General features: G+C 31.3%; 1 protein-coding gene across 1 annotated transcript in view; it reads left to right on the top strand.

Moving 5' to 3' along the window:
- LOC126754207 (sodium/potassium/calcium exchanger Nckx30C) overlaps positions 1–23,104 on the top strand; it is a 364,196-nt gene that overhangs the window by 323,781 nt on the left and 17,311 nt on the right. Inside the window, 2 exon segments of the mRNA XM_050466172.1 lie at positions 7,242–7,496; positions 7,687–7,823. Coding sequence (XP_050322129.1) covers positions 7,242–7,496; positions 7,687–7,823 — 392 coding nt within the window.

Below are 23,104 nucleotides of genomic sequence, written 5' to 3'. Positions count from 1 at the left end.
CAAGCTTGTATGCTCAACACATGCGATGGCACTCCTAGACTCCGCCTTCCCATAAACGCATGCAAATGTGTGTATTGACGCATTACGAATGCACACACAGACATGAGCACAAATACACACATAATATATGTTTATATTCTATACTAATGACCTTCGCGTCCGCTCGCTGCTGACGGTGCCTTTGGCTAAATCGAGTGGCAGATTTGCGCCAAAAGACACTTAAGTAGCTTAAATTATTAAAATGGAATTTAAGTTGGGCAACAAGAAATGTCAAGTAAATATTAGAAATAAATTCAGTGCAGTTATGCTTCGTGTGTAAGTGCGTATGTCCGCTTGTTAAGTATGGCAGCGTGGCAAATTGAAAATGTAATCGTGAAAAATGAAAATTGATTCAACAAAAAACGGTGGGAAATATATGTATGCTCGTGCGCTACTTAAGTTGCTTATGAATAATTTACTATAATTGTATAATTTATTTATTTAAAATGAATATGACATTATCAAACAACATCTAGGCTATGAAGCAATGTTACGTATACGACGCGTATGTCCAATGTGACGTTTATTTACATTTAAATACAGCAGCGAGCGAAAAATAATTTATTGATAAAGGAAATTTTTGTATTTTTGAGAACACAAATCATTTTCTTGACTGACTTTCAGGCAAAAAATTTCAATTAATATTTTTAAAAAAAGAATGTATAGTACATTTAAATTTGTGCTAACTAAAAATAGTAAATAGACTTAAATGCGAGTCGAGTATGTTCATAAATATCAAAAAAGCAACAAAACAAGAAAAAACGTTAACTCTGGCTGTCCCAATGCTGTAATACCTTTTACAGGTGCAGTTCTTATATAATTATAATTTGTGTTTTCTAAGCCGATAAAGAGTTCCAAGACTTAAATATTTTCAACCGCACATGCACTAGCTCGCTTAGATCAGTAGACATGCTACGTCGAAGTCCCAAAAGTATGCAATGATCTGGAAAACTTCAGGCTTATATTTTCATAAAGACTTTTATGCTCTCAGAGGCATTTACACGCCTCACTATTGAGGTAAGCCAAAAAAAAATCTATAAACAACAACAAATTCCAAATAAGTATTACTTATCGAAATGAAAAAAAAGTTACGTATACGCCCTGACCCTTCATGTACCATACTAAACTACCAAGTTACGTATACGCCCTGCCTCATACTTTACAAAGCCACGAAGTTACGTATACGCCGTGTACGGCTCGTATTAAAGCAAATAACTTCCAACAACAAATTCGAAATAAGTATTACACATCGCCATGTACGAAAGTTACGTATACGCCCAGCCTTATACTTTACCAAGCCACGAAAAAGTTACTTATACGCCGGGTACTGCTCATATTAAAGCAAATATCTTCAAAATTTACATATGAAGTTTTGTCAGCTGCATTATTTCACCAAAGTATACGAATAGATAGTGGCAACTAATGCAAATAATATTAAAACTTTTGCGTAGCGACAACAAAAAAAACAGAGTAAAAGTAGATTCACCACAACGATAGCAAATACTTTGTGGCCTGTGAATTACAGTGTTAAACTAAAAATGCAAGAATAAAAGAGCAAGCATTTTAAGCGCTCATGCTGAATGCACTCAATTGTGAAAATTCGTATGATTTCCTCTGCATTTGTGCGGCATTCGAGTGTGAAGGATAATAATGTGCCAGCAGCAGACGTTGCAGCGAGCAGCAAATGCGCTTAAGCTGATGTCCTTCATTAGTGGACAATCAGTTAACTATATTTTAGCCATTTTAATCTTCAGCGGGATGCAGTTTACATTCTGCTGCGCTGATTTCTTTTATTTTTTTTTTGGGCGAATAGTAAAACTTTGAGAATTGCCGAAATTCGGAAGTATAGTTTTTTTTAGTTTTTGTGGGGGTTGGCAAAGTTTTGGGCGAGATTAATGTAATATTTTGGTAATAGATTGTCTTATTGGACATTTAGTGATTGGAAATTGATAAAAATTAGTTTCAATTTGTGAAGTGCTAAGGTAAAGGTATCGAAGACGCTTGTAGCAGTTCAATGAGAATTTACTAAAAAACAAAAAAATAAATAAATAAATGAAAGTAAAAAATTAAGAATAAAATAAATAAAAATTATTTTGCTCTGATTTTTATATATTTTTAATTATATATATTATATTTTAAAAAATGTTTCGATTCTACTGCAATAAAAAAGCAACACAAATAAAATATATTCATAAAAATAATTAAAAAATATTTATACACCACAAAAATAATTTTTAAAAACCCAAAAAATAAAAAAATATACACATATCGTATATAAAAAACATGTTTCGACTCTATTATAAAATTTTTGAAAATATTCATCGTAAGTAAAATGAGTAAATATTTACGAAAAAAATCTATTTACAAAAAAAAATATGTTTCGATTTCTATATACAATATTTTATACAAATTTTATAATTCAAAAAATAATAAAAATTTTATAATTCAAAACTTTTTTTAAATATTTAAATTTATTTATAAATAATTTTTTATTTAATTTTTTTTTCTTTTAGGTTTTACAATATTCAGTCTAATATTATATATAAATAATTTTTTCTAAATAATTTTTTTACAAACATGATCGGTTTCAAACAAATTTTAAAAAAATTATTTATTTGAAATTTAATTTTTTTATTTATTATTAAAATAAATATATATATTTTTTAATTTTTTTTCTTTTACTGTTTGCAGGATTCAGAAAATATAAAAAACAACTTTTATATTAAATATACACTTTTTTAACTTTTTTTTTTTACTTTTTCTTTTTTGCAATAAAGAATATTTCACTTTTTACACTGTAAATAAAAAATGTACAAAATATGTTATGCTTGCTTTATTGCTATTAATCATACTCAGCATGATCATACAGCGTTCATCAGCACTGGCATGCATTCAATCACTTCTCACCCACTTTCTAAAATTTAACTAAACAAAACTAAAAAGCAGAATTTTAATATATTAAATTAAAAAAATGCTTGGTTAGGCGACTCAATGTTAGTTAAATAAATACTAAATTAATTTCTAAACATTAGAAAGTAAAATAATACAATAATTTAATCTAATAATTTCTTCTTAAGCAAAAAAAAAAAATATTTTAATGCATTAAATATTTCTTTAATGAAAAAAATTAAAAAAGAAAATATTATTATTTTTTTTAATAAAAAATTAATAAAGAAATTTTAAATAAATGAATAAATTTAAAATTAAGTATAAAAAGCATTAACTTTTCTGAAAATATTTAAAAAAGCTATATAAAGCCTTAACTTAAAAAAAACCAAAAATAAAATAAAAATTTAGAAATATTTTTAAACAATGTAGCATAATGTTATAAATTGCTTGTTAGCACTTTCGAAAATAGAAAGTTATTGTAGTTATATATATTAGAGCAGACAACCCATTAGTTTAGTAAGAACCAATCTCAAAACATAACTGTTAAAAATAGTAAAAAAAAATTATGGAAACAAAAAACAAATTTAGTAGAAAAATAACAAAAAATAAATAACAAAAAAATTGTGTTTTACTACAAAAAATGAATAAAAACTAAAATATAAAAAAAAATTATAAAAAAAAATATAAAAAATAAAATTTATAAAATTAAACTTTTCTAAAAGTTTGTACTTTATTTTTACAAACCTGATTTCAAAAAAAATTATATTTATTAGGGTAAATCAAAAAAATTAAATAATTTTTTTTTGGCTTTCTACTCTGAAAAATGATTTCTTAGACACCTCTAGGAACCTCGCGAAGGTACTCCGACAGTTATCTCTTTTGTTGTTGTGGTTCTAGCAACAGAATTCTGCCGAGTTGACAGTCCTTGGAACTGTTGTGACAGTCGTGGGAACTGTTATCTCCTTTTTCTTATTATCTAGCGGAAAAATATATGTCTACATGAAAAAGTATCTTATTTAGCGATTAAAATCACTTTAAATCCAGAAAACTTACTTATCCCTAAAATTTATATATTTTATTTTATTATTTTTTTTTTAATTCTGTGTTTTATTATTAATTTTTTTTTTTGCTGTTTGACAATGGATATCTCTCCAACGCTCAACTTAAACGAACAATTGCTCGAGACCAATTTGAAAAGCAGTAAATTTTCTGCCAAACTAAAAGTTTTCCAATTTAAAATAATTGTTTTCATTGACTTATAAAATTTATAAAAAAAGTTTCTTAAAATAATAAAATTTCAAGCGTTAATGTCTTTAGGCCATTAATTTAAAAAAAATCGTAAGAGACCATTACAGAGCATTGAATTTCCTACAAAATCTATGAAACGAAATATTTTTTCAAATAGTTAAAAGCGTGGTTTGATTATTTCCTTCGGGTTACAATTAAGAGCTCATAATTGGAAGAATTTTCTTAGTGGACTAAGCAGCTATTTTCCAGAGTAACAAGCAAGAAATAATAGTCTTTTTTGATCTACCCTAATAATTGAAATATATGAAACTCTGTAAAATAGAATAAAATAAATATAAAAAATAATAAATATAAATAAAATAATTAATATTTTGTTGTTGGAATTGAAATATTCTTTGCAAAAAAATATAGAAAATATTTATCAGGCCACTAGTTTAAAAAATTTACCCCAAAAATCTAGCTAGCTACAACCTTGCCAAACAAAATACTCTCTTTCTAAATTATTTAGTAGTGTAACATACAAAAGCATTTTTTCTTTACTTTTTACTAAATCACTAACATTCTAACGCTTTATATAACATCAAAAAAATTTACATATTTTTACAAACCATAATATATTTTATATGTCATGAGTTCAGTGAAAAAGTGTTTTAAGATTATTAACATTTTATTAATATTCATTTTATAAAATCTATTTGGTTGTTTTACGTAACAAAAATTTTAAGTGTTAAGTTTTTTCAATTTTAACTAAATTAAATAATATGTAAGAATAATTTTTAATTAATTTAAAAAATTTCGAATTTCGAATTTTTTAAATTAAAAATTTTATTGTTTAATTTGGAAAGAAAAATAAAAATGAAAAAAAAACTTTAGTTAGTATTTCAGAACAAACAATATAAATAAAAATTATAACTCAAGATTTTCTTTTCAAAATTTCCAAATTTATTAATTTGTAAATTTTATTTCAACAAATTATTTTTGAACTGTTCAAGCAAAGAAAAAAACTCATATTTTTCTCAATAATTCAAAAATTTATCTAACAATTTTCCAATCAACGGACTAACTGCTAAAGGAATCTTTGAAATTTTTCCAAAATTTTAAAAGATTTTTAACACAATTTGTTTTAATAAAAACTTTCAAAAATTAAAAACATTAAAAAAATAACATACAAAAAAAAAAAAATAAAGTGAAGTAATAAAAACAAAATCTTCTTAAAAAATAACGTACCAAAAAAAAAAATAAAGTGAAATAATAAAAACAAAATCTTCTTAAAAAATTAAAATCGAATCAAATTTTTAAGTCGAAAATTCTACATTTGGAAACTTTTTAAAAACTAAAAACATTAAAGAAATAACAAAAAAATTCAAATGAAGTAATAAAAACCAAATTTTCTTTAAAAAAAAAATAATTTTAAAGACAAAAATTCTTTGTTTTGAAATTTTTGAAAAACCGAAAACATATCATAAAACAAATTTTAAATATAAGACATTAATAATAATAATTAAAATGTAAATAATACTTTTTCTGCGAATTGAAAATATTTTTTTCAAAATATAAAATAATAAAAATTATTTTTTATCTGAAACTAATTCAGTACTTCATAAAATTTCTTTAACTATTAAAATTTAAATATTTTTTAAATTGCAAATAAAAAAATTAAAAATTTAAATTTAAGTTAGAATTTAAATTAAAATTTAAAATTAAAATTAGCATTAAAATTAAAATTAAAAACAAAATTAAAATTAAAATTAATGTTAAAATAAATTCAATTAAAAATTTCTAATTTCAATATTCAAATTTGTAAAATTAAAAGAAATTAAATGACTCTTAAAAAATAGTGTTTCAAAATTAGTCACAGCTCTAATATTGATTGTAAAACTCTACACATAAAAAATTAAAAATGAAATAACGTTAACAAAATGTGAAATAAGTTTAACAAATTTTATGAAAAAAAAACCAAATTTCAAAATAAAATTCGAAATACATATACATATGTCTACCTTTTAATTTACTTTTTTAAATATTTTTACAAAAATATATTCTACAATTTATTAAAAATAAATTTAAAAATTACACTTTTTATTTGTTAGAATATTTTTGTAAAAATTTTTGATTTTATTTTTAAAAAACTTCAAAATATTTTATTTCACATTTTTCAACATAGAGTATTATTTTTTTATACTTTTAAAAGACATAATTTAATTTATTATAAATAAGTATAAAAAAAATTAATCCACAAGCACCATACAAGAATGTATAGTATATACATACATACATATATACATACATATGTATGGTAGATGCCTTATTTACTTATTCAAATATTTTTTATTTCATTTTTCAAAATTTTTTTTTTTTCACTTTTCATTATTATGTTATTATTAATTACTGCTTTAAAGTTAAAAAAAAAATACAAAAAAAAAATTTGTAAGCGCATTTTCACTGAACTCGTTTTATTTAAGAATATTTATTATATTGACTGCGCAACCATTTTCAAAAAAAAAATCAAATATTTCTTTCTCAAAATGATTGTTTTAAAATATTTTAAAATCACAATTAATTTTTTTATAAAATTTCATATTTCACAAAACGTCATTTACTGCATTTTGTATAAACGATTAATATTCTTTATAAATATAAATACAAATTTCATACATTTATAACGAAATTTTGCCAAAATTAACCAAATTAAGATCCTTTTGTAAATTTATTAAAAACCATATTTAAATTAAATACTTACTAATCTATACATATATACATATATATATATTTATCACAAAGTTATATTTAAAATTTAATAATACCGAAAAATATTTCAAAATAACAGTTACTAATAAATTTGTATTCTCATTTACACCTCTTCTCCCTTAACCAACAATAAATTGCCCACCTCCAAAAATACTCCCAACCCACCACTTTGTAACGAACGCAATGATGCCACTAAAAAAAAACACAATTACCAAAATACCCACTCACACACACACACACAAACATAAAATAAAAATTAAAAAATAAAAACAACAACAATACAAAATCACACAACAAATTGAAACTGCAAAATTTAGGCCAATGAAATTGAAGATGAGCCGGAACCGCTGAGCATGGCATGGCCCGATACTGCCCGCAAACGTCTCACCTACATAATGGTGGCACCACTGCTAATACCCATGTGGCTGACGTTGCCCGATACGCGTACACCGCGCGGCAAGAAATACTACCCGGTCACGTTCATAGGCTCTATACTATGGATTGCTGCCTTCTCATATCTGATGGTGTGGTGGGCGAACGTAGCCGGCGATACGGCACGCATACCACCCGAGGTGAGTGGATGTAAACACATACATATGTATATACATAGATGTGCGCATATGTATGTGTAATGTGGGTCATTCTTTATATCTTTACATATTTCTACTTTTTTGAGACTTATCTTCATACATCATTTCATTGCTTTTGAATATTTGCTAACTGTTTTTTTCCTATAACCCACTCACCAACTGCGCCGTATAGGTTATGGGTTTGACCTTCCTTGCCGCTGGCACATCAATACCCGATTTGATAACGTCGGTGATTGTGGCGCGTAAGGGATTCGGTGATATGGCGGTTTCCAGTTCAGTTGGTAGCAATATTTTTGACGTCACTGTTGGGTAAGTAACATTTCAAATTACCTTTCTTGTTATAAATATATAAGTGCGAGTGATTTTAGTGAATTATGCTTAGTAAATATCAATAGATTTTGCAAGTATTTTGCTGACTCTAATTATTGTGCTTGAATGCTGAGTCAGGATGAGGTCTATATTTCGCTACTGAGTCGGTCACGATGAGATCAGCATTTCTGAATATGTATAGATATAGCTTCTGGCTTTTGATAGTATTAGTTTAAGTTTCTTTTTTGTTGTAGCAGCCTAAAAAACTTTTCGAAAATAATATTATGGAATTCTGCTGAGTGGTCAACATTTCATAGCAGAAAGAAATCCGGCAGAGTTTCGTTTGTTGCTGTACAGTATTCTTTCGAGCTTTTATTTGATTACGGCTTTATACAGTCACTGAAAGTTAAAATCATTAAAAAAATTTCTGTAGTTATAACTTAAAGAAGAGCTTAAGAAAAATTATCAAAACAACAGCTCAGAACTCTAAGAAGTGCTCATAAAAAAAAAACAAGAGAAGTGCTCAGTAAAAGTAATCAAGAAAGGTGTTAAATGGAAGAGCTAAAGAGAAGATATCAATAGAGTTTTTCGAACAAATAGCAGAATTGCTTTTATCAACTGATACATAAATATCTTGGTTTCACTCTAAATATGCAATATACCCATTTAATTTTAAAATTCAAATCAGTTGATTGAAAAATTTTGAGCATCTACAGGAGAGCAAGGCTAACGCTCAACTTCACAACAGCAGGATGTATATAGGAAAGAGCTTTAATATATGTACATATATAAAAATATATTTTTTTTTATATTTCCAAATTTTGAAGAGCAAATTTATTTTTGAGCGAAAATTGGCAATAATAGAAAAAATGTTTAGACTTTGGACGCTTAAAGGGTTTCTTACAACATTTTTTGTTCGGAATCTAACCAAAAAATAATTCGAATTATTGAGAAGTACTCGTTAATCATTAAGTCTTCTGACGAAAAGTTTGGAGTTTTTACATTGCTTTATACCTTAAAAAGCCTCTTTCCAAGAGGTTTGAACTTCGAACGATCTTTTTTCAATACGAAGAGCAGTCTTAATGCAAGCAAAGACTTGCCACAACTTCGGTTTATAGAATGGATTACTAATTTTCAATCAACACCATCAAATTTCAAATCAAATGTGGAGCTATTTTGAAAAAAAGAGACCTTGCCCAGACAATATTAATTAACTGTGCTGTATTTGAGAAACAGTACTTACTAAATATCCTGAATACTCGGCATTGTCTGGCTGTGGATTGGACTTGACTTGAATATTTTTCATCTGAAATTCATTATGACTTATTCTCTTCCGGACTTTTACTTTTGCAATTTTTATGGTGAAAAGAGTCCGCTTTGTTATAAAAGCTATATATATATGGAGTAGGGTGTCCGTTATTTACCAAATTGATTATTTTTGACGAGACGCCCCCTAAACTTCTAGTTTTCCATCTAAAAAAAAATATCAGACCATAAAAAGCCCTTAATTTTCATAATAAACCTTGCCCCAAACACGATACATTTCCCATTGAAATTACATGGGATTTTACCACTTTTTACGAATATTTTGTTTTCTCTGGAGCTTTCTCGTTTGTAGGAATAAAAAAGTCATATTCTTGTACAGAATTGAATGCTCTACAAAAAAGTCTGAACAATTTTTCGATATACTCACTCCTTTAAAAGTTATTCAAGGTTAAAGTTAACTTCCGGGTAATTTCTGGAATTTTCGAACTTTCACGGCAAATTGAATTTTTTTTGTAAAATTCAATTGTTTATTCTAAAAAATATAATTTTTTGTTGGTCATAAATCCGGCTCTACTCTGATTCTTATCTAGAACAGAGTGAAAAAAATGATTTTCGAAATTTCATAAAACTCGGTTAAGGGGTTACATGGCTTTACAGGTTTCAAAAAAGAGTTCTATTCGAATTTTGAACTCTATAATAATACAAAGTCCTAGATAAGGGATCGCGACATAAACAAAAAAATTCAATACTATCTGATGATACTAGCCTGTGTTAGGAAACTGTCAAAGATTCATGACATTTCATCTAACTTTGTGAAGTAAGAACTACGCTCTGAACTAAACTCCCATAATTTAGTCTAAAGCGATCAGTTACTGTTTTCTAAACTTAAACGGTAGGTCGCTGGAAAAATATGCAATTCAAATAAAAAGGTCAAAGATATACACCCATTTCGACAGCAACGAAGCTTGACAATATCGAACCGGTATCAAATGTGTACAAAAGTTGTCCTAAAACTCCGCCAATTGAAAAGCTCGTATTGCTCGTACACCAGTCTATCACGTAAATAGGCCGCTTCTTTATTGAATTCCTCCTTAAATATACATTTGGTTAACGGATTGTAGCATCACGCCGCATGATACATATCTACAGACATATACATATGTGTGTCTATAGTTTAAATATGATAAAATTACATTTACAATCACAAAGCTAGAGTGAAACTACTAATCTATGAATTCAAGGCTAAAATTATACTGATCATTCAGCATTCAACAATCAGCTGACTGGTATTGGTTTGTGTCCTTACTAATTATGCGCAGGACTGCATTCTAAAGAACTTAAATCTTGAACAAAATGTATTAATCTAAAAGGAGAATATGTCGACGACTAAATCCATATTTTCATTTGAGTGAAACGATCCGTTATTGTTAGTCCAAAGGCCATTCAAGCGTCCTATTCACACGACAAGCGGATCGACGTTACCGGAGTAAATCCGGACTTTTACGTCGCCTACAGTCTTGGCATGGCAGCATACCTTAAATTTATTTATAAAATACTTTCTTTTTACTACTAAAATAACAACAATAATAATTTAAAGGTAATAACAATACTAAAGCTTATTTATTACAAAGAGAGAAATAGCAATGGACTAACATACGTTTATTTATAGGCAATTCGGCTTAATACTTTTAACTTTTTAATAGTATTTTTTAATGGGCAATTACAAAGCCCATGATGTAATTATTTATTTTCGAGGAATTATTAATTTAGGGCTTAACACACGTCCAAAATATAATGCGAAATGTTTTCCATATCTCAAGAGTTCTTGGAGACATTCTGAAATCAGTTGCTCGCAATAATATCACTTTTGAATAGAATATGTGACGTAACAGCTGGTGTCTTCGAATGTAAACGAGTATTGCTCTTTAAGATGAATAAATTTTACTGTCGAATTTCGTCTTATTTTTAATGAGCGATTTTTAATCTCATTCGTGAAATAAAACAAGGTTCTAATAGTCTGCAAAGGGCTTTTTGATATCAAAAATACACTTTAAGAAATGACCAAAGAATATATACAGTACTATACATAAAAAATCGCTCGTCATTTTTTGGTTTTCGGCCACTATGCGGCTACCTGTTTCTTTATACTCTCCCGCATGTTTTTGATGGGGTTTAAATCGAGGCTTTCCCAAGGCTATGCCAACTGCTTTATTTCTTTTACAGTCACAAAATTGACGACCAGCAAAAAGGCAAGGTAGATAATTGAAATTAAATTTGAATGTGAATGATAACAGGTAGTAGAACCAAAAAAAAAATTTACTTAGCATATTGGGCCTATGACATGGCGCCGAATCGTGTTGAAAGAAGATGTCGTTTTGATACTGATGCAGCTCTTCAATGGATAGTATCAAATTGGCTGCCAGGATTTTACTATTGGCATCTCTTTTACTCCATTAAAAGAAAAACGGGGTGTGTTTAATGGTTAAAATGTAATTTTTGGTCAAATAATCGTCCTTCGAATGTTGGACAACATTCTTTGATCGGGTTCGAGGCCGATCTAAAACCGTTGCTGTTGGTCGTCAGTCAATTTGTTTAGCTTCACCACGAACAATTTGCACCCTATCAGCAGATTGAAGCGTACACCTTTCCTGGTAAGAGAAGTTAAGTTTCCCGTCAGACCTTGTACCTTTTGCGAATTTTTTGTTTGGTCAAAAGGCAGATAATTATATACAAGGTGGTTTCGATGTTTTTTTCGAAAATGTTCAATTCCATTTCCATAAATTTCAATGATGATTTCGGCTGATTTCGGCCGATTTTTGATGAATTCACGCACAGTTTCGATGGAATTTCCGGTGATCACGGATTTCGATTGGCCCACATATTGATCATCATTTATGTACTCACGATCACTTTGAAAACGCTGAAACCACTCGTGCACTCTGCGGGATAGGCAATCATCGCCATAAACTTGTTTCATCAATTGAAACGTTTCGGTAAAAGTTTTACTAATTTTTAAACAAAATTTAATGTTGGCTCATTGTTCGAAGAGAGCCAACATATTTACCATTTTTCATATATATTTCTTTGTTCGAAGCTCATTTTCGTACCGATAACACAAACATACTGACACTTAAAACGCAATAACTTCACTTTCAATGAATGAAATGTCATGAAATTCTCACTGGACAATCGATAAAGAGAGCAGATTCTAACGCATCAGTCGAAATATAGATGGCGCCACCAGGGGCGCTAGATTCAAAAAGTCCTGTTTACTTTGGAAAGTTCCTTGTAATTCTACATAATACGACACCACTTTGAGCCTAGCATCTGACTTATCTACCGATTCGGTATCAACCGCCGTAAACAAAAAATATTTACATTTGCATATTTCAAGCCTTAGTTATCAAAATATATTTAGCAGTTACTGCTAATCAATCGTAATAAAGATTAAAGTTTTAAAGAATTTCATCCAAAACCAAATCACAAGCGCAAACACAGCAGCTGCGTTTAGAACTTTCCACATATGGCTTATCACTTGAAAGCGAAAAAAAGACACTTTGACAGAAATAAGCCGCAAAATTTAAGCCTTGTTAAACCTTGTAACCACTCAGCACTTAACCTTAACTTGATGTGCACATATAACTGATACTTATAAACACACATGTTTACATACACATTTGCATGAGCACTTAGAGCGCACACCTACGCCAATTTAACTTTCGAGTGCTGAGCGTATGAAAAAGGCAACCAGAAAAACTCACACAAAAAAAAGCACAAAAATGTGGAACAATTGAAAGAACTTAAAACCTTACTTATAAGCATAAAAGCAATTATACATACATACACGCATACTTATAGATATGTAGGTGTGTGTGTGTGTGTGTTTGGTGTACCGTTAAGCTGCAGCCAGCACAGTTAAGTCTCACAAACACTCATTAATACGCCATTCAACATTTGAAATGACATTGAATAATGAAAAAGTTCACAGGCCATACGAAATGCACACACACACGCACACAAACACCACCGTAGCCAGCCAAAAAAAAAAAGCAAGTCGGATATAGCGTGTATTGTGAGTGGTTGCATGTGGCTCGCATGTAGGTGCACTTATTTCTGCTCGTATAACCGAAATGTCAGTCAGTCGCCAACAGAAGCAATCAAGCACACACCCACACACACTTATCGCGCACAACCACATGTACATATATGTATGTATAGGACACATGTGAGTTGCTTGTGCTGGCATATGTTCGAGACAAGCACAATCAGTGAGACAGTGACAAGTTGAGGTACATCAATTTTTAACAAAGTACCACAAATCTGCTCTAAAGCCGACCTATTCGCGTGCTTACGCACACACAGACACTCAAATGCTTAAATACTACACACACACATGCAAATGCGTAGTTGAATTTGTGTGAAGCTCACACAAGCAGTCAAGTTTTGGCCCACAAAACTGCCTCTATTTCAATGACATCTTCTGCCTCATCTCAACTTGCATACACACACACATTTACAATATACTCGCATATATACCCTCACATATACACCCTCACATACATACACTAAGGCTCATATACGGTTATTCAAGCGCCCTGTGCACCTGAGACGAGCTAGTAGACCGTATGCCTAGTTAAGCCCTGTAATAAAAAACGTATAAATTGCCGCTTAACAACAACAACCATCACTACTACTACTACTACTACCACAGTAATGAAAGGTAAAACTACACCTATACAATCACGCATACCGCGAAATTGTGTGAGGACACGTGTAGCACATATACTAGCATGGGCTGGTGTAGTGAAATTTGAATGCGACCAATAATGGCGCCGTTGTATGGCAATTTATACACGACAGCGATAGGTTACACACTAAAAGGCTGAAAAATTCTCAAAATTCAACATTTTTGAAGAAATTTGTTTTCGCTGGTTATAAAGGTCACTTTGCATGGTGACCAAAAAGGTTCCAGAAATTGTAAATGAAACGCAAAATATGTAATTATTCAACAATATTCATTTTGTCGCCTTTAAAGTAATACCCACCAAATGTAATACGCTTATGCCAATGATTTTTCCAGTCCGCGAAACATTTTTGGAAGCACTTTTTGGAATGGCCTTCACCGGATTTTGTTTTATCTCTTCGATCGGCTGAAAAGGGGTTCCATTCCGATGATTGTTGACTTATACGCATGTCAAACTCATAAATCCATGTCTCATTGGCAATTATAACTCTCTCCATGAATGTGGTAGCGAAATCCGCACGATAAAACATGTCCAAAGAGACCTGTTTACGGTACTTTTTCTTTTTGAAAAAAAATTAGCTGTATCGAGACAGCTAATGCCCAAAATAGCCACCAAAATAATTTGAACGGACTCGTAAGAGATGTCGAGCTCTCTTGCCATCTCTCTAACACTTGCCTGACGATTTTCAAACACCATATCGTGCACTTTTTTAATCAGTTTTCATCAGTTGAAGAAGTCGAAGGTCGTCCAGAACATGGCATGTCTTTTAAGGCTTTATACCGCTCTACAACTAAACTACCGTAAGCCGTTTCCAACATTTGCAACGATTCCGCCTACGAAAATCCGTTAGGAATACATAATTTGAGAAAAATTCTTTGTTCGACATACATATCTGCTGTACCGACTTTAGGCATACCATTCTTTCCATATTTCAGAGAGATTTCCATAGAGATTGTGCCAATACTTTAAGTGTATTCAAAAGGGATGAGAAGTAATATACTTGTCATGCACTCTGCAAACTACTTTCCATTTAATCTCACTACTCTAACACGATAAACTCATAAACTCATCTTAAGCATTAAACACTGCACAGAAATATGAAGTTTATTGTTAAATCAGCACCATTCTAGTGCTTAGCATTGAACACCACTCATAAACTCGGTCTACGCACACAACTTCCAACTGAACTTAAACGCTTTAACGCAATAAACTCGTGTTTAGCATTAAACACCGTTCAGAACTATGAAATTTATTGTTAAAATAAATCCCAAAACTCGATTTACAATTTCATATTTTAGTGTTTAGCAATAAAGACTACTCACAAATGTAGAGTTTACCAAATAATTTCTCTTAATTATACTTGTAGTTTTCGAGAAAAAAATGCTACCAGCAAACAAAAATATGTCAAATTAAACTCAAGGTTTTTCCTCACCTCGTTGTTTCGATTAATTATTATACTTCATCAACTACATCCATCTGAATAACAATTTTTATGTACTATGAAAATGGATCGATCGATGTAAATCACAAACTTGTGTTTAGCCTCAAACCTGCAGTAAGCTCTTCAGCTATTATAATACAATACGAGTAAAACGCAAATTTTAAGGGCTTACATGGGCTACCTCGGGCAAAAACAGCCTGTTAAGCTTTTAAACTCGGCCATTGCGACGCCATTTTCAGTGACCCTTCGGATAAAAATCTTACCGCGTTGGCAGGATAACATTTTACAGGAACATCTAAAGTGAAAAAAGAATACGCGTTTTAGCAAAAACCTTAATTTAGAACTTGAACAAAGAAAAAATAAACTGAAAATTGGATATTTGGTAAACATTTTTATAAAAAAATTAAAATTTCAGTGAAAATTGCGCGACATTTTTTTCAAATAGTTGTAATCGAAAAATATCCTTCGTCCAAATCTTTAAGAATTGTATTTCAGAAACCTATGTAAAATTTCATGAAGATCGGTTGAGTAGTTCTCGAAAAATCTTGCCAACCAACTTCAAAAACACAGTTTCGAGAAAAACGCGTTTAAAAAAGGCGCACTTAGCCTAGCTAGCCTCGAGCTCAAAAATTCTGAAGGTTGTATTATTACTCGGATGAGAGTGTGACGATGACGAAAAGGAAATTTCTGAAGAGGAAGATTATGATTTCGAGAGAAATCAATTCCTCCGGAGAAACATCAATTCCTAAAACTTTTTCACAAGGTGAGCTTAGTGATCTTATCAGGGATTTAGATCTTGCAAAAGAGCGTGCTGAGTTGCTAGCATCAAGATTGAAAGAAAAAAATTGTCTTTCTTCTGGTGTAAATATTACTTTCTATCGCACAAGAGAACAAAACTTGCTACAATTTTTTTCTTCTGATAAAAATTTGGTATTTTGTCATGATGTGAACGGCTTGATGACTTTCATGGGCCTGAAGACTTATCATGCAAGTAATTGGCGTATTTTTATCGACAGCAGTAAAAGAAGTTTGAAAGCAGTCCTTTTACACAATTGCAATAAATATGCTCCTATCCCACTGGCCCACTCTACATCTATGAAAGAAGAATACAACGTAATTTCAGTTCTTTTAGAAAAAATAAGATATACTGAACATGGTTGGGTAATTTGTGTCGACTTGAAAATGGTAAATTTTTTGTTGGGCCAGCAGAGTGTTTATACAAAATGCCCTTGCTTAATTTGTTTCTGGGATAGTCGAGCTAGACCTAGTCATTGGACTCAAATAAATTGGCCTGCCAGAAATCTTGTTCTTGGCGAAAAAAATGTCATAAACCAGCCTTTAGTTCCACGAGAAAAAATCATTCTTCCACTTTTGCACATAAAACTAGGGCTCATGACACAATTTGTCAAAGCTCTTGACAAAAAAGGTCAATGCTTCAAGTTGCTTTCTCAAAAATTTCCAGGATTGAGTACGGAGAAATTGAAGGCTGAAATTTTTGATGGGCCTCAGATACGTCAACTAATAAAAAGTTCTAAGAATTTTGAAACTTCTATGACTGAAATAGAAGAACTTGCGTGGAAATCGTTTGTCGTTGTTATACAAAACTTTCTTGGTAACTTTAAAAGCAGATAACTATAAACAGTTCGTCGAAGAAATGCTGCTGAGCTTCAAAAATTTAGGATGTAATATGGGTTTGAAGGTGCACTACCTAAGTAGTCACATTGATCATTTTGAACATAATTTAGGAGATTTTAGTGAAGAACAAGGTGTGCGCTTTCACCAGGATATAAAAACAATGGAACACAGCGTCGCGACCAAGTCACTGCATATGGGATACTCATATCTTGATGGTAAACAGATTATTCCAACGCTGGGTGCTAATGAGTATGACAAACAAAAACCTAACTCTATAAGTCACTCATAATTCCCGTGATTGTAGTCTTGGACGATGTCAACAACGGAGAGTCTCATTCAAGAAAATTACTAAAATAAAATTTTTCAGCGAATTAAAAGACAGCGACTACGCTGAAGAATAATTTCGACAAATAAATTAAAATGTTATTTTTATTGCTGGGGAATTTGTTTTTTTTCACTCAAAAAAATTTTTTCTTGAATTTTCTAAATATGAACAAGAGCTGATATGGAAAATGTGACTTGTTTTCTCGTATCAACTCACAAAATACATACAAAATCAAGTATAAAATCATAGGCACCAAAATGAGTGTAGGCCAGTGTTATCATGAAAATAATCGCCAGGCGCAGCAATCTGGTAAAAAAAACAATATATCGATCCAGTTTGCGTGCTTAGTCCGGGTCAAATTTGATTAGATGATACATAAGCTAATTTTACAGTAAAAGAGTGACAAAATAGACGACCATAGTAGACCAGAGTCTATAGCAATGTACCAATAGACGATGAAATCTAAGTCAGAATGAACAGCAGCGATTTTGGGTACTCCAGTGGAGTGACATATACTGGTTTTAAAGCTTAACACCCTATGTGACTCGTTCAATGCACAGGTTTTTAATACCGGAAAAGCTTTTTGATGAATACTTGGTAAAAACTTTGCTCCTAATTTTTATTTGGCTCTTTATTTTGACGTTGACGTATTAACCTCTTTATGGCTATTGACTATGCTATAACTCCTTGTTAGCAACTATTCCACGAAAAATACCTCAATATTAGCTCTGCCTATTATTCCTAGTAAATGCCTTAAATTTCAAACTTTAAACATAGAAATACTATAGAATTTCAACAGTTAGACTTTTTTTAAATATTTTTTTCTTTTTGCCCTTTCCACTTATCCTTTGCACGTGTATATATTTACCGTTACTTAAAACAACTATTTTTATTTTTCGCCAAGTTTAAAAGTGTACAGAAGTTTATTACTATGTTATAAGTCGCCATAAGAGACTAAGTAAACCAAACCGCAGAAGAGAAAAGAATACCAAAACTTTTCTTTCAACACACGTTTACTGTAAAGAAACCGCATAAGCTCACATATGCAAATATTGCACATATACAAACATTTTATCCTTAGAATAAAGGAAAGCGCAATTTCAACTTTTGTGCTCCGTCAAGCATTGGTGGAAGGAAGTGGTAAATGTGAGTGCAACGATACAGCAAAGCCCTTGTCGACATGCGATTTAGGCTGCGGCGAGGGCAGAGGGGATGAGCAAAGTTGCCGTATACTTCTTGCAAAGTAATGCTAGCTAATATGCAAAGAAAAGTAGAAAACAAAACAAAAATTATGCATATTGTTTGCAACACGTTATGGAGATAGCAAACTAGTTTGCAGATGGCGCCAGAAAGTATGCAGTTGATGGGTCTACATAAGTGAAAAAGAAAAATGTGTTTTAGTACAAAGTTTATCTGTTGCGGATATTGCACAGTGGTAAGGTTACGTTACGTTCAGGTGGTTGCCACAGGTAGCAAAATGTTCGAGATGTCGATATATTGACAACAGTCACTAGTCAGCCCACTAGTAGTCAAGTAAAGTAGTCACTAGCCTGCTGACATTGTCACAAGTAATCTGAAGAGGAATTGAATGAAAATCTGAAGAGGTTTTGCAATTAAAATGAAAATTTTTGACTCACAACATGAAAAAATCTAAGTTTTTGAAGCTTTTTTAGCGATCATTAACACATTATACACGTTTTTACGAAAAAAAATTCTGTTAATTTTTTTATTGATTATAAATTTTACTAAAACTTTTGAGAAGCTTTAAAGCTTTAAGCCAGAGATATAAGTATCCTCCATATTTTTCTTCCAAACGTTTTGTATGAATATTTTAAGTTTAATTAAGCTTTTCAAAACGATTTTTTAAACAAAAGATAAGAATCCTCCATCTTTTTTTCCAAACATTTTAAATGAATATTTTAAAATTATGCCAACATATTTAAGAAGCTTTTAGAACTGGAGATATAAAAAATTACTATAAATTATACTTGCCAGTTTGAGGAGCTTTTAAGCTTTAAGCTTCTAAAAATGCTTTCTTATACAAAAAATGCAAATATGTTTTTAAGTCCTTAATATTTTTCTTTCAAAAATTTTGATGAATATTAACAAACTATACCAAGCTTTTTAAAAAGCTTCTACCATTTTTAGATTTATAAAACGATTTTTTGAAGACAGTAGTTAGATACTTGCAGATTGCCTTCAAAATCTTGCAATTCTACCGAAAGTGCTTTTTTTCAATTGTTTTTTATGCGAGTTTCGTTAGTAAACTTTTTGAAAAGCTTCTAGACTTTTATAAAGCTTTTTCAGACTTAATGGTTATACATATTTCACTCTCTCTGAAGACCACCATCAATAACTTTGCAATTATCAAAAAAAAATTAAGCTTTTATCAAGAAAATAAATAAATCGTTTATACACTCCAAAATCCAAAATTCTCCATATGCAATACTTTCGAAAGAGCTTTTCCTACCAATTGTATGAGCCCTTGGTATTGTGTTTATGCAAATAATACCCAAACTTTTTGCGAGCTTCCGGACTTTTTTAAGAATTTTAGACTCAATAATAATTCATATTTTTAAAAATATCTCGGTGGACCACTATCAACATCTAAACAATGAAGAAAGTAGGTACGTATTCTGTTTATCGTCTGCCCAAAAATTAAATTCTTCCACGGAAACTTTTAATATCAATTCTGTTTCGTGCGAATTTAGAGTTAATAATAAGTCCTATGAAAAGCTTCCAGATTTTTATAGAGCTTTTGAAAGCTCAATAGTTGTGCTTATTTTATAAAATATCTCGGAAGATTACGGTCAACATCTGTTTTAAGCGAATTTAAAAATAATAATAAGTCTTTTGAAACGCTTCCAGATTTTTATAGAGCTTTTGAAAGCTCATTAGTTTTGCATATTTTATTAAGTATCTCGGAAAAATACGGTCAGCATCAAAACAATAATGAAAAGACGTTTTGGGCTTCTATCGATTGTCTACTGAAAATTCTTCCAAAGAAGCTTTCCTTCCAGTTGTGTTCCATCCAATTTTGTATGACAAGTTTTTTGAAAACCTTTAAGATTTGTCTATGTCTTTCTCTGACAATCATCATTTTAAAAACAGAATATTTTCGAAAGAACTTCTCCTTTCTTATAAATATTTGAAGGAGCTTTTAAAACTTTTGGCTTTAAATATTTTTTTATTCAAAACCATAATTAGAAGCTTAAAGTCCTTATCAAGAAAAAAATTGCAGCGCAAACTGCAAAGCTCGAGTATATTCCGCTCCTGAAGATATACTTCGATACTAACATCACCAAACTTCGCTTAAATTTTTGTGCAACTTTAATAACTTTAATAATTTAGTATTTACAAAAAAAATGCACATTAACTTCCCAAAAAGTCGCGCCATTACAAACTGCATTATTTGCTTATCAAATATTTATGAATTTGTCAGGTTGCGCCTGAAAATATACAAATATGTTTAGTTGAATTATTTATTTGCCAATTATTTGTGTATGCATTTTTAAAACCGTTCATAACAACAAAAGCTGCTAACAAAATAATGTTGCGCTACTAAAATCTGCAAAAATCCGTATGTATGTATATACATGGATATACGCATTGAGCATATTATTGGGCGTTTAGCGAACATTAATGATTCGTGCATTTCCGGCAGGCAGATAGCTATTTTGGAAATATATTAAATTTCCAATAAAATGTTATGTAGGCGTATATGATTTAAATTATGAATTGAAAAATTTATCTATTCTCGATTTTTTGTTATTTTATTGCCTACATTTAGGCGACGTAAATAATTAATGAAATAAGTTGCATTTTTATAAAGTCATAGGAAGATTTGGCTGCACTTAAAGGGTTATAATATTTACTACGCCATAACAAAGTAATGCTGACAATGGCACATATGTCTGTGTGTCAAATATGGGTTGAATCAGGTCAATGGTCCCCTTAGCTCCCTTTGCTCCCATATACCTAATACAACGATTTCCGAAACTCCAGGTGACTTTATACCAAATGTATTAGCCAATATATAAGTTATCTTAATAAAATTAAGATAGCGTATTTATCTTATAACGACTTTATAACAGAGCCCCAGACGTTCTTCATTATGCAGCATGGCCCCAATTGGAGATTCCAAGTGTAGCCAAGTCTTTCTCTACCTGGACTTTCCAATGAAGTGGAGATCTTCTTCCTCCTCTGCTTCTGCCGGCGGTTACGGCGTCGAATACTTTCAGACCTGATGTGTTTTCAACCATTCTACGACATGACCGAGCCAGCGTAGCCTCTGTGTCTTAATTCGCTGAACTTAATGTCGTATATGTCGAACAGCTCAAAGTTCCATCGACTGCAGTATGCAGGACAATAAATCTTCCTCAGAACCTTTCTCTCGAAAACTGGTAACGCCGACAAATCAGATGTTGTCATCATCCAATCCTCTGCACCATAAAGCAGTTCGGGAATGATGTGGGACTTGTAGAGCTTGGTATTTGTTCGTCGAGGGAGGACTTTACTTCTCAATTGCTCACTCAATCTCAATTAGCACCTGTTGGCAAGAGTTATTCTGCGTTGAATTTCGATGCTGACATTTTTGTTGGTGTTGATACTGGTTCCAAGATAGACGAAATTATCTACGGTTTTGATGTTATAACTGTTAATAGTAAGATGGATGCCAAGTCGCGAGTGTACGACTGTTTGTTTGATAACAGGAGATATTTCATATTTTCCTCGTTCCCTACCAGACCCATTTGCTTCGCTTTTTGTCTAACCTGGAGAAAGCAGAACTATTGGCGCGGTTGTTATGGCCAATGAAGATTGTAGAAGATTGTACCTTCTCTATTCAGTTTTGTCAAATTATTTTCTCCAACAGTAGATTGAAGAAGTCGCACGATAGGGAGTCGCTTTATCTGAAGTCTCGTTTGGTTTCGAACGGCTCGAAAAGGTCCTTCCCGATCCTGACGGAGCTTCAGGTACTGCTCAACGTAAACTTACAGGAGGAGTTCTCTGACCGTCATTCACTTGGGAGTGGCCAGAAATTATTATTTTACATATGGATCAAGCAGCTCACCACTTCGGGTATTACACCAAGTATCCTCTGGGTACCCGAAAAACATCCGTTTGAAGGCGAACTAAAGTGAGAAAGCAGAACAGGTTTGTGCGCTGGTTTTGGGACTCGCCACATAGGAAACCCTACCAATGAAAAGGAAACAGCAGCCTCGAAGGAGCCCTTTTGATGACGACCCCGGCAAACGTGTTAAGGATTATTTGAAGACATGCACTTGGAATGTCCGTTCCCTTCATTGGGAAGATGCCGCTGCCAAGCTGGTTGATGTCCTCGTTAGAGTAAAGGCTGACATCGCCGCCGTTCAGAAACGCGATGGACGGGACAAGGACTTAGTAAAAGCCTTATTGCTTCTTTTCACCAAATAACCGCTAACAAATGTTTTGCCTAAGCATACATTTAGCTGCTTAAATTAAATTTGCAGAAAATCATATAATACATGGTAGGTAGATATGTACATATTTCTCATTGACTGCTAACAGTATAGCATCATATGTTGCAAGAACTGCAATCGCTGTTAGAATTTGCTGAAATGTAAAATCTCCTAAAAGTATGCAGCGCACATTTTTTGCACGTCAAGTTTAAATTGAAATTCCGCAAATGAAATACGAAAATTCGCACGAAAAGGAAATGGACTTTCCTCTAGAGTTTAGTGAACTAGAAATGAGTTAGAAGCGTTAAACCAAGGCCAAGCAAAAAAGTATGCAATGAACAAGTCATATACGTGGTAAAATAGACTGCAGCTGCGCCTGCAAGTATGTTGAGTTAAATGCAAAATACAAAATAAATCACACTTACAATGCA

The sequence above is a fragment of the Bactrocera neohumeralis genome, chromosome 3 (assembly GCF_024586455.1).
Source record: "Bactrocera neohumeralis isolate Rockhampton chromosome 3, APGP_CSIRO_Bneo_wtdbg2-racon-allhic-juicebox.fasta_v2, whole genome shotgun sequence".
In the NCBI taxonomy this organism is placed as follows: Eukaryota; Metazoa; Arthropoda; class Insecta; order Diptera; family Tephritidae; genus Bactrocera; species Bactrocera neohumeralis.
The sequence above is the reverse complement of the archived record's forward strand: the minus strand, read 5'-3'. Positions and strand labels throughout refer to the sequence as shown.